Below are 13,314 nucleotides of genomic sequence, written 5' to 3'. Positions count from 1 at the left end.
CAGTGTCAATATTGTATTATTTTCATTATTGGTCTTAAAAATTGTTTTTAAAACCATATTTCTTCTTTACTTATTGCATTTTCTTGTTGTCACAATAAACGTGGCTATTGATTAAAATGCAATATAATTTGAATGAGTTATCCACATTGCAATGTTTCGAAATGCCGGCTTTTATTTAGAAGGTTTCCTCATTGCCATATAAAAGTGACGTCACAGTTTGTGCTGCTTGTAGAATACTAGTACCTTCCGGCACACTTATCCGGCAGCGCCAAGTGGGGTTCAGTCATGTCGGCACCTGCTATGGGGACCACGAAGACGGCGCACAGTGATGTGGCCCCGAAGAAAAAGAGGGGACCGGGTGCACTGGCTACGGCGTATCTGGTTATATATAACGTGGTTATGACAGCTGGGTATGTACATAATTCTGATACACTTCTTGTTGTAGGCTACTTGACGACAATTGGGTGCAAGGGTGCATGAAATGCCAGAGTGAATGGCTTGGGAAGAAGACACGCGCCTGTTACGAGACTCGATCCCGAACTGTTTTTATGGATATGTTGCACAATAATGCCTCGTTTCATTATGCTGCCTTCAGCTACACTGTAGCAATTCAACTCAGCCACACACTGAACTTCTGTGTTGTTACTTTGTAACCGACTTCGACGGGAATGTATCAATTGTCAGTGTCTTTGGTTACATTGTTGCCGAGTGCGCGTCTAAAATACTCTGCAATTATGTTGCCTAGAGTTAAAAAATAAATACATTTTTGTCATACTTTGACTAAAATGTGCTGGCAATATCTCTGATTTTCACTTAGGTTATTATGACACAAAGTTGTTGTGAAGGAAATCCCATAGGGCGGCGCACAATTGATCCAGCGTCGTCCGGGTTTGACCGGCGTGGGCCGTCATTGTACATAAGAATTTGTTCTTAACTGACTTGTCTAGTTAAATAAAATGTACTGTAATCCCGTGAATGGTGTATTTCAAGAAACAATTGGCGCCCACGGTGTCATCATGTACAATTATAGTTATTGTTCTATACTGCATGTAGTTTCAATCTAATCATAATTGGTTACATTAAATACATATTTGTATTGCTTTGACAAAAATGTTATGGCAATATCTCTGATTTCACTTAGGTTATTATGACACAAAGTTGTTGTGAAAGAAATTGCACAAGTGCAGAATTATGGATGCTCTCCCATCCTGACCAGTTAGGTGACTTTACACAACCTGGTCTCAGATCATTTTGTATTATTGAGTATGTAAATGCAAGACACAGCATTTGGTATGATATGTTACATTTCGTATGGTATGTTACAAATTACAATTCGTATTATATGTTATGAATTTGAAAAATGTACCATATGTTACGGATTTGCTAAATGTATGAGAAGTTACAAATTCTAGCTAGATGGCTAATGTTAGCTAGGCTAGGGGTTAGGGTTAAGTTAGGTTAAAGGGTTAGGGTTAAGTGAAGGGTTAGCTAAGTAGTTGTAAAGTAGCTAAAAAGTAGTTGAAAAGATGCTAAAGTTGACGTTCCCGTTATACTCCCACTCATCTACCCCTACCAACCACCCTCCTTTCTTTTTTTGCCTTAAGTAACCATTGTCTTATGTAACTATACCAAACTTCATACTAAATTGAGTGTAATGAATTTACTTACAGAGTAATATGAAATGCTCCCCCCCCTCTGTTTCCTGTCTGGTGAGGTGATATTTGCCCTGTGTCATACTTTCTCTGTCTATTGAATACCAGCTACAGTGGGGTACATCCCGCCTTTTCAGGAGCTATGTAGCCTGCTCAGTTTCTATTACTTTATTTAGTAGATGAGTTTCTATCTGTTCAAAACCTCAGTCACTCATACCAATCATGCCTATTCAAGTATATTATTATGCAGATGCAGATAGAAGTATCTATGTACTGGGCCTCCGTTCTACGTGGTTGGACTGTTTTGCTTTACCCTGTCCTCTAAGAGCAAACTGAGGCTATTCTTTTATATCAGAAACATATTCCCACCCAGGACTCCTTGGACAATAGTGCCATTTGTTACTGAGTGGACTATCCTGGCTAAATGACCTAAATGAAAATCTGTGTGTTCTTCCAGGTGGCTGGTCATAGCCGTGGGCCTGGTGCGGGCCTACTTGGCCAGAGGCAGCTACCATGGCCTGTACTACTCTATAGAGAAACCACTGAAGTTTTTCCAGACCGGAGCTCTTCTGGAGGTGAGTGGCTGTAGGACAAGGGTGCAATTGTTATGCAGATTCTGTTGCAAAACGTTTTTCAACAGGAAACGTTTACTCTAAACTAAAAATACAGACGAGAGTTTCTATTGGACAAATTCAGGTAGGTCCCTCCCTGTTTCGTTCCATTTGCTTCCGTTTGGTTCTTAAACAGTAAATGGTTTCCGTAATGAATACCCCCCGAGTCTCTGTTGTATAGGTCAGACCTGGGTCATGTTCATTAGGTACACTAGCAAAACGTTATTCGGTAGTGCCCCCCCCCCCCCCCTATTTAAAAACATTAACAAACTTACAACAACGTATTTTTATACTTTGTTGAGGGGAGATATACTTGCTATGATTGTGATATGTTGTTGTCTCACCTAGCAATCGTAAGATGAATGCACTAGTTGCTCTGGATAGGAGCGCCTGCTAAATGACTAATAACAACATGTGAATTTCACTCCTTCTAAATGTTTTCTCTCCCCACTGAATACGAGCTTTTATTCAGAGAAGGGTAAATAGAACAGACTCATTGCTTTCTGTGGGTGGCGAGTTGGTTATGTCCCCTACTGTACGAATACAACTTAATGGCAGGAATGTTTAATCTCACAGTGCTGTTACATTTTTTAAAAATATAATAAGTCCTCCATAGTGACTGGCCTTGGCCTTTCCCCTCTTCCACCTCTGTCCTACTCTACTCAGTACGAATACCTAGTAGGGTGTTAGTGTGATCCTCTCCAGCCAGCCATACTGTAACACAGAGATAAGGATTAGGTCTAGTGGAACTCCAGATCTGTCTACCGGGTAATTGTCCTCTCAGTCATACTAACTCCAATCATTCATTAAAACGTCTTCAAACACGGGCCATTTCCTGTGCTGTGATTAGGTTTAGAGACTAGTGTAGGCTTGTGTCTATTCCTTGCCTAGTGGAAAGAACTGTATTGGTGCACATATCTATTGTGTTCCAACAAACATCCTATTTACATATTTAACCATGGTTCATTGAAGAACAATTTGAGGAATTTTTACATACAGTATATCGTAGCTGTGTTATAGCAACATTATTATGACAATGCAGCTTGAGTATTTATTTAGGAAATTATATTATTGCATGTTTAGTATGTTCACTGACCATGTGTTGTGTTTCTGTATTACATTATTTTCCTTTCCCCTCAGGTATTGCACTGTGCAGTAGGTAAGTTCATTCTTCTGATCCTGTTGAAAGTCCCATACAGGTTCAAGGGTGACCACATAGTGGTATTTCTTTATGACTAAACCAGGCATGTGGAGCTATAGGCCTACTACAAAAAGCCATTCCCTCAGCTCAGAGTCTATATAGAAGATGGTGGATAAGCTAAGCCTGATAACAGCCTGGCCCTGCTACGTTGTGGTCGTGGCGTTCCCGGTTCACAGTCCACTACTCATTATCTGGGATTTAAAGCTAAACCTGACCTTTCACATACTGCAGCTGTCTGTCCACTCCTGGCCTTGTTCTCTGCTACTCTCTACTGGCCAAACACCGATGCCACACCATAGCATGTATTCTCATGTACTATAGAGTTATACAGTTGAATGCTACTGTATTTGAATGAGCTAATATTTCTACTGTGCATTAGGTTTTGCTACCTATTTATCATTCTTTGTAGCATACTTTTTTATTTGTAGTCAACTCTTGATTGGCTAATTGAAATCATGTAATTTTCTCCATATCACCGTGCTCTAAAACGTGGTAAAACTGTTGTGAGGTGATACATCTTCTCTAACCGTTGTGTTCCAGGGATCGTGCCGTCCTCAGTAGTTTTAACAGGGTTTCAGGTCTTGTCGCGAGTCTTCCTCACCTGGGCCGTGACACACAGTGTTCGAGAGGTACGTCTCTTCTCTTTCTCTTATCCCTTATCTCTATGTGCATCAGTGTCAATCAATCAATGACATTTATTTCTAAAGTCCTTTTTACGTCAGCAGTTGTCTTCGTCCCAAAGAAAGAGCTTTGCGGAGACGCTAAGGTCTGTGAGCCTGAAATAGTAAACATGCTTGAAACCAACATGGTGAATAACACTGACATGCTTGTGAGCTCTGAAACATTCAAACTTTCTATATGTTTGTGAGCATTTGAATCTATGTTAACTTACCAAGACTGAGTTTAGCTTTTTAACTTGTGCTGACTTGTGTCTCTGTCTCCATGCCTGTCATGAGATGCAAAGTTACTATAGAATGCTGTATGTAGTGGGTGCTACAAACTGCACGATTCTGCCATACCCCCCCGTCTATCTCCTGCTAGAGTGCTTCCTGTTTCCCACCCTCATGCTTGTCTGGTGCCTGTGTGGTCCCTACAGGTCCAGAATGAAGACAGTGTCCTGCTCTTTGTGTCAGCCTGGACCATCACAGAGATCATCCGTTACTCCTTCTACACTTTCAGTCTGCTCAACCACCTGCCCTACCTCATCAAATGGGCACGGTAAGGCTCCCATAATGAAATAGAACACAGTCATTATATTGAATATATGATATCATTTTTTGAATGCATTATGTATCTCTATGGCATAACCCTGGCGCCGGAGAAGAAGGCTGAAGTTTTATGTGTCCCCAACCAATTGTGTTTTTTGTTTGTTTCTTTGCGTTGTTTGTAACTTATTTTTTACATGTTACTTTTATTTCTTATTCTTATCTGGGGGTTTTTAAACTGCATTGTTGGGTTAGGGGCTCGTAAGAAAGCATTTCAATGTATTCTGCGCATGTGACTAATAACATTTGATTTGACTTGGACAGGTGGATGACACAGGCACTCACATTTAATCAAATAGGATGTCATAAATACAGTGTAATGATCTGTGTCGTTTGAATACGTGGGTCCAAAAACACCCCTCTATTTATTCACTAAAAGTCTAAGGCCATAAAGCAACATTCAGGGTTGAAAGCAGTAAAACAAAAGCAATATTTTAAATGGTAGGGAAACTTTGACTTTATCCCTGGAGGCTTTCTTATTCTATATGTGTCCATGGAAGTTAAATATAGAATGATGGAACATGGGAGTGTTTGAAACTGTTATGACACTCCACCTCCATAATATTTTTTTTCTCAGTCACAACCATGGCAACAAAGTCTTAACGAGCTCCAGTAGCCTACTGGTGGGGAGGACCTTCTTTTGTTGCCGGGTAGAAAATGTTGATGAATCTTCTCCCAATGTCGGACAATGTTCTGGTGCTTTGCTCTTTTCACATTCAATTTGCTTTTCAAAGGCAGATTGAGGTATATGACGGGTAGCGTCACATAGGTGAGAAATTCAACTAAGGGTGCCAAGATTAGCCTCAGTGATTTAGATCAGGTCTCACTACATTACTATGCAATACTAATGATATAACTAATGATAATACAATGTTACTATTGTAATATATAGCGTTACTACTACAAGCAACTTGTAAAATGTAAAGTGTTATCTTCATGAGCTACCCATTTGGTGTGCTAGTCCCTGTTTACCAGTGATGCCTCCTCTCCCTCTTTCCAGTAGCTAAATGGTGACAATAAAGGGTTTCTAAAAAAATGCAATAAAATCTCTCCAGGTACACATTCTTCCTAGTGCTGTACCCCATGGGAGTAACTGGCGAACTGCTGACTGTCTATGCAGCCCTGCCCTACGTTCAGAAGACAGGCCTCTACTCTGTCACCCTTCCCAACAAGTACAACTTCTCATTCGACTACCACACCTTCCTCATCCTCACCATGGTCTCCTACATTCCATGTAAGTCTCTCTCCTACCCACCACAATTCACCACTGATGTACAGTACTACTGTAGCTGGGTTGTTCCACGAATAGAGTACATTTTTGCATCCCTTTGGTATTCTAAGTAGAAATTGTTCACCAATATTGCATTTTAAAAGCCTGTTATATTAAATGAAGTGACCACATGGAAAATTCAATAAATCTGATTTTTCTATATGAAAAAAGACTTGCTAAAGTACCTTCGTCATGTTTTTCCGACTTCTAGGACGATTCTTAACCCACTTAACCACAACATTTCAAGTCTTCACCATCATTGTAAAACCCTAGTTACAGTGGGGCAAAAAAGTATTTAGTCAGCCACCAATTGTGCAAGTTCTCCCACTTAAAAAGATGAGAGAGGCCTGTAATTTTCAACTATGACAAAGAGAGGCCTGTAATTTTCAACTATGACAAACAAATTGAGAAAAAAAATCCAGAAAATCACATTGTAGGATTTTTAATTAATTAATTTGCAAATTATGGTGGAAAATAAGTATTTGGTCAATAACAAAAGTTTATCTCAATACTTTGTTATATACCCTTTGTTGGCAATGACAGAGGTCCAACGTTTTCTTGTAAGTCTTCACAAGGTTTTCACACACCGTTGCTGGTATTTTGACCCATTCCTCCAACCAGATCTCCTCTAGAGCAGTGATGTTTTGGGGCTGTTGCTGGGCAACAGAGACTTTCAACTCCCTCCAAAGATTTTCTATGGGGTTGAGATCTGGAGACTGGCTAGGCTACTCCAGGACCTTGAAATGCTTCTTACGAAGCCACTCCTTCGTTGCCCGGGCAGTGTGTTTGGGATCATTATCATGCTGAAAGACCCAGCCATGTTTCATCTTCAATGCCCTTGCTGATGGAAGGAGGTTTTCACTCAAAATCTCACGATACATGGCCCCATTCATTCTTTCCTTTACACGGATCAGTCGTCCTGGTCCCTTTGCAGAAAAACAGCCCCAAAGCATGATGTTTCCACCCCCATGCTTCACAGTAGGTATGGTGTTCTTTGGATGCAACGCAGCATTCTTTGTCCTCCAAACACGACGAGTTGAGTTTTTACGAAAAAGTTATGTTTTGGTTTCATCTGACCATATGACATTCTTCCAATCTTCTTCTGGATCATCCAAATGCTCTCTAGCAAACTTCAGACGGGCCTGGACATGTACTGGCTTAAGCAGGGGGACACGTCTGGCACTGCAGGATTTGAGTCCCTGGCGGCATAGTGTGTTACTGATGGTAGGCTTTGTTACTTTGGTCCCAACTCTCTGCAGGTCATTCACTAGGTCCCCCCATGTGGTTCTGGGATTTTTGCTCACCGTTCTTGTAATCATTTTGACCCCACGGTGTGAGATCTTGCGTGGAGCCCCAGATCGAGGGAGATTATCAGTGGTCTTGTATGTCTTCCATTTCCTAATAATTGCTCCCACAGTTGATTTCTTCAAACCAAGCTGCTTACCTATTGCAGAGTCAGTCTTCCCAGCCTGGTGCAGGTCTACAATTTTGTTTCTGGTGTTCTTTGACAGCTCTTTGGTCTTGGCCATAGTGGAGTTTGGAGTGTGACTGTTTGAGGTTGTGGACAGGTGTCTTTTATACTGATAACAAGTTCAAACAGGTGCCATTAATACAGGTAACGAGTGGAGGACAGAGGAGCCTCTTAAAGAAAAAGTTAAAGGTCTGTGAGAGCCAGAAATCTTGCTTGTTTGTAGGTGACCAAATACTTATTTTCCACCATCATTTGCAAATAAATTCATTAAAAATCATACAATGTGATTTTCTGGATTTTTTTTTTCATTTTGTCTGTCATAGTTGAAGTGTACCTATGATGAAAATTACAGGTATCTCTCATCTTTTTAAGTGGGAGAACTTGCACAATTGGTGGCTGACTAAATACTTTTTTGCCCCACTGTACATACTTGCTTTGACAGTCATTTCTGAAGATTTTTATTTATTTCATCATGTGATTAATTTACATGTTTCCCTCATTTTAAGGTCAACCCTGTTACGTGACCTGAACTCTCGTTTTAATATAGTGAAACTATTCCTTTTTAAATAATTTTTTCAAAATAAACATTGAACATCATAGTGTAAAAGCAGGTGAGCTGATTGTACTCTTTTTGCCAATTTTTCTGGTGTTTTATGGTTGAAAACTGAGTGCGTCAAGCATAACATGTCAACCCTGTTACCCATAGATAGGCTAGACATTTTTTAATAACCTCTACGGGATCGGTGTCCCTAAACCAGGATGGTTGTTGCTCAATATGTGATAATGTGACCGGAAAACGTTGTATACAACTATACAACGGGACATAGACATGTTTTATATGGGTAGAAAATAATTTAAGCTGTTAATCTAATTGCAGTGTCCAATTTTACAGTAGCTATTACAGAAAGAAAATACCATGCTATTGTTTTGAGGATAGTGCACAAAAACAAAACACTTTTACCACAGCAACTGGTTTGATTTAATCTCCTCTGAAGGTAAATAATGTACTTAAATTCACTAATCTTGCTCTGATTTGCCACCCTGAGGGTCCCAGAGATAAAAATGTAGCATAGTTTTATTTGATAAAATACATTTTTATATTAAAAAGTAGGAACTAGGATCTACAGTTTGACCCCACTGCTGTCTCTGGCTCCACACCCACCCTGCCCGGCCATCTAGATGTGTGAAAGTTGGTGTATTTTCTGTAGGGAAGCTAATGATTCATGTATGAGATTCCTGGGAGTGTAAACGTAAATGTTTTATTACCATAGCATTGTTGTATGTTCTTTATAGTTATGTACTTAAATGTATAAATTGACCAATTCGGCACATTTGGGGAAACTCCTGGCAGACTTGATACAAAATATTGTGTAATAATGTAATTATTCACTGGATCAGTCTGAAACTTTGCACACACACTGCTGCCATCTTGTGGACAAAATCTAAATTACACCTAGGATCCTAACTCTATGGCTATTCTCTTGCATTTCAAAATAGAAAACGCATGTTTTTTTGTTTGTATTATCTTTTACCAGATCTAATGGGTTATTCTCCTACATTCATTTCACATTTCCACAAACTTCAGTGTTTCCTTTCAAATGGTATCAAGAATTTGCATATCCTTGCTTGCTTGTAATTTTAAGTGAAAATTGAAAAAAAGGGTCTGATCCTTTTAAAAAATATATAAAAAACATGTGAAGCTTGCATTCAATTGCCCCTCCCGGGTTGCACACAACCTTCCATTCCTCCTGTCACAAGGGGATTTATGGCTGACTTTTAAGATGAAAACCTCAACCCTGTCAGTCGGTGCTGTTACAGTCAAGCCTGTTTCTGTAATGCCGCTTTATTGGCAATTACTATAGTCTTTTTATTTGATTTTAACCCCTGAGATGGGGGAACATGTTTTTTATGGAGTTGAACATATACTCTTTAAGACAGAATGTTAAAATTAGGTGATTTAAAACCATTATTTTTTTTAAATCTTTTTTTTATTTATTTCACCTTTATTTAACCAGGTAGGCTAGTTGAGAACAAGTTCTCATTTGCAACTGCGACCTGGCCAAGATAAAGCATAGCAGTGTGAGCATACAACAAAGAGTTACACATGGAGTAAACAATTAACAAGTCAATAACACAGTAGAAACCAAAGGGGGAGTCTATATACAATGTGTGCAAAAGGCATGAGGAGGTAGGCAAATAATTACAATTTTGCAGATTAACACTGGAGTGATAAAAGATCAGATGGTCATGTACAGGTAGAGATATTGGTGTGCAGAAGAGCAGAAAAGTAAATAAATAAAAACAGTATGGGGATGAGGTAGGTGAAAAGGGTGGGCTATTTACCAATAGACTATGTACAGCTGCAGCGATCGGTTAGCTGCTCAGATAGCTGATGTTTGAAGTTGGTGAGGGAGATAAAAGTCTCCAACTTCAGCGATTTTTGCAATTCGTTCCAGTCACAGGCAGCAGAGTACTGGAACGAAAGGCGGCCAAATGAGGTGTTGGCTTTAGGGATGATCAGTGAGATACACCTGCTGGAGCGCGTGCTACGGATGGGTGTTGCCATCGTGACCAGTGAGCTGAGTTACACTACCCAAAATGCACTCTATTCGTGGAAAGACCTAGCTATGTCTAAGGTGAATCAGCTTCGTGCTGTAAATTGTAATATTCTACCTTGCACTTCGTGCTTGCTTACTCTAGATCAGGGGTCTCCAACAGGTAGATTGCGAGCTCAGCCCACCTACGAGTAGCTCACCAATCAAATCTGAAAGTACTTGCCTTTTTTTCATGTGTTCCATGGCAAACTGTCATAAACATAAAGCTCCCAGCTACTATCCAATCAAAGCCACATTGACATTATCCCACCTCTGGTTAGCCACTATTGGCTTAAAGTTAAACGTAACACAATATTTGCCAATTCCTTTCCATCAATATTGCCTGTGTCTGTTTGGTGCGAGTTTGTCTATCAGCCCGTAAATAGCCAGGTAGTGAAAACCGGCGTCTTGTGGGTAGACGGAAAGACGTTCCCTATAAACTTTCTCCATTATGTGTACACTGCAAAGAAGGCTGACAGAACTATATATATTCATTGTATCAATTTTGGTGGCCATTGTATTGCAAACTCTGCCATGACATTTTCTGAAACATTTGTCCTAACAGCAGAAACCTTTCTAGACTGACACATTCCTCTCTTGATAGATGCTCAATTAATGGGGAATTACACCCCAAAAAATCTACATTTTGTTATTTTTTTTCTTCTTCCATACTTCAAAAATGTGATTAAAGCATTGATGTGGACTCGGAACATGCATTTTCATTTTTTCTGTATGAATAATTGTTATATTGAGAGTAAAAAAAAACTACAATCAAACTGAGAAAATAGAATTCTGGAAAACACAAAGATAATTTGATGGGGCCTGTCATGCTAAATACTGTTTATTAACCATAATATTACCAGGAACAGTATATTGACAGAACACATCTCTTCTATACCATGGCCCCAGGGAAGAGTTTCAGGGTAGAGGAAGAATGATGTGCCTATTTGAAAGCCTTAAAAAAAAAGAGTAGCTGGCGACGTTTCATTTTTAAAAAGTACCTTTCATGCTAGAAAAGGTTGTAGACTCCTGCTATAGATCTTATGAGGACCCAGTAGGTTGTAGACTCCTGCTATAGATCTTATGAGGACCCAGTAGGTTGTAGACTCCTGCTATAGATCTTATGAGGACCCAGTAGGTTGTAGACTCCTGCTATAGATCTTATGAGGACCCAGTAGGTTGTAGACTCCTGCTATAGATCTTATGAGGACCCAGTAGGTTGTAGACTCCTGCTATAGATCTTATGAGGACCCAGTAGGTTGTAGACTCCTGCTATAGATCTTATGAGGACCCAGTAGGTTGTAGACTCCTGCTATAGATCTTATGAGGACCCAGTAGGTTGTAGACTCCTGCTATAGATCTTATGAGGACCCAGTAGGTTGTAGACTCCTGCTATAGATCTTATGAGGACCCAGTAGGTTGTAGACTCCTGCTATAGATCTTATGAGGACCCAGTAGGTTGTAGACTCCTGCTATAGATCTTATGAGGACCCAGTTTAGCATTCATCATTTTATGAAACCGCTCATGAATCCATTGTTTGGAAGAGGAAAAAGGGTTTTATAATAGCACTGTAAAAATCCCATGTATTACTGTCAACACACTTAAATGGATAGTTCTGAGTATGACTCTATGGTTCCTTGTTGTTGATCTGACTGTTTTCTTTCCAGTGTTTCCTCAGCTCTACTTCCACATGATGCGTCAGAGGAAGAAAGTCTTGTGCCATGTGGAGGAGTACAAAACAGAGTAAACAAACACAATGACACACAGCAGCCTGATCACTTCATGACACGGGCAGGAATGGAAAAAGACGAGAACCTTTTAAATTGGCCAAGCATGTTTTCTTATATATATATATATTATTTTTTATGTCTGCTTGTTGAAATATCATAGAAAGCCATCTCTTTTTCAGATCAAGAAAATAACATGGGGAATGGGGATGATCGATCTAACAATGGTTCTTGGTAATCACTTGGGTCAGTTTTGGACTGTTGCCTGGTTAATCAGATGCTCAAGTCATTTACAATATACAAACTGCTTTTTGGTTTCTTTATAAGTCTTATGGTCCCTGGTCAAAAGTTGGACACTATATTGGGAATCAAGTGTAATTTGGGACGCAGAAAAGCTTTGTGCTCAAATGCTTTGACTCTCAACTGAGCACTATGTCTGTTAAATGATTTGAGTCATTTATTTTTTATCTGCAGATCAAATTCCCTGTTTTGGTGTAATAAAACTATTTTATTTTATTCTGTGTTTACATAGTTTTCTTTTCAAATACTCAAGTACTAACTGAAGTAACTGACTGCTTATTGTCATAAGATAGGTTCTTGCTTTTATGTTTAGGATTTTTTATTATTAATAATAATTATTTATTATTATTATTAGTTGAGTATTAGTTGAGTATGTGGACCATTGGGTTTCTTTACATGAATATATTAATGTTGATTGTGGGTTGGTTATTGATTTGTAGGGGTAGGCCTCCATGACCTAGAGTGGATAGTACGTTGATAGGTGGACCAGTTGTAAATGTACTTGTGCTTTCTTTTGTATATTTTCAGAGGAAACTCAATTATTTGATTTAAGCTTTAAAACTTAAGGTTGTCTTCGTGTGACGTTGGACCAAGACCCTGCTGGACATTGCTTTGAAAACATATTGAAGAGCTAACCACCCACCAGCCATTTCTGACTATTTATTCATTTTTTTAAATTAAAGGTCTGTGTTGAACTATGTTAGGGTGCCAGGACATGAACTGATCGACAGGAAGCTTGCGTAGACACGGGAGCCAATTGAATTACAGAGCTTGTAGTCATGCATTTCCAATTAGTTAAATCTAACAACAAACAGAGAGAGCTGGGAGTCAGTCAGGAGTTTCTGTGTGTGGTTCAGAGTTTCTTTCCATCTCCCTGGCTTAGAAGTTAACTGAGAAATTATTTTGCATATGAGTACATTGTAAAAAGCTGAAAGGTATTAATTTGGATGTGAACAGTAACTGCACTGCACAAGCATTGACTGCTCAAAGAACCAGATTTTCCTTTCAGCTACTAAATTGTTGTAGAACCATTAAGTCCACAAAATGTAGTTTGTCTTTCACAATTGTTCTACAACAATTTAGTAGCTGAAATTAAAATCTGGTTCTTTGAGCAGTCAATGCTCATGCAGTGCAGTTACTGTTCACATCCAAATGAATACCTGTTAGCCTAAAAAAAAAGTGTCCAGGTTATGTTTGAGTAGTGATCCCTGTCTGTGGGACT

General features: G+C 39.3%; 1 protein-coding gene across 1 annotated transcript; it reads left to right on the top strand.

Moving 5' to 3' along the window:
• The first annotated feature begins 240 nt into the window (after positions 1 to 240).
• LOC109870978 (very-long-chain (3R)-3-hydroxyacyl-CoA dehydratase 2-like) lies at positions 241 to 12,308 on the top strand. Its single transcript, XM_020461709.2, has 7 exons — positions 241 to 410; positions 2,110 to 2,227; positions 3,404 to 3,422; positions 4,005 to 4,093; positions 4,561 to 4,682; positions 5,785 to 5,963; positions 11,733 to 12,308. Exons 1-7 carry the CDS (start codon positions 286 to 288, stop codon positions 11,810 to 11,812), a joined length of 732 nt encoding a protein of 243 aa, XP_020317298.1. The 5' UTR covers positions 241 to 285; the 3' UTR covers positions 11,813 to 12,308.
• The last annotated feature ends 1,006 nt before the right edge of the window (positions 12,309 to 13,314 follow it).

This window comes from Oncorhynchus kisutch, linkage group LG26 (assembly GCF_002021735.2).
Source record: "Oncorhynchus kisutch isolate 150728-3 linkage group LG26, Okis_V2, whole genome shotgun sequence".
NCBI lineage: Eukaryota > Metazoa > Chordata > Actinopteri > Salmoniformes > Salmonidae > Oncorhynchus > Oncorhynchus kisutch.
The sequence above is the reverse complement of the archived record's forward strand: the minus strand, read 5'-3'. Positions and strand labels throughout refer to the sequence as shown.

Bases quoted from the DNA above. Each gene is read 5' to 3' on its own strand.
- LOC109870978 (XM_020461709.2), top strand. From the start codon at position 286: ATGTCGGCACCTGCTATGGGGACCACGAAGACGGCGCACAGTGATGTG. The intron at 4,094-4,560 runs GTACGTCTCTTC...TGGTCCCTACAG, and splicing joins TGACACACAGTGTTCGAGAG to GTCCAGAATGAAGACAGTGT. The intron at 4,683-5,784 runs GTAAGGCTCCCA...AAATCTCTCCAG, and splicing joins TACCTCATCAAATGGGCACG to GTACACATTCTTCCTAGTGC.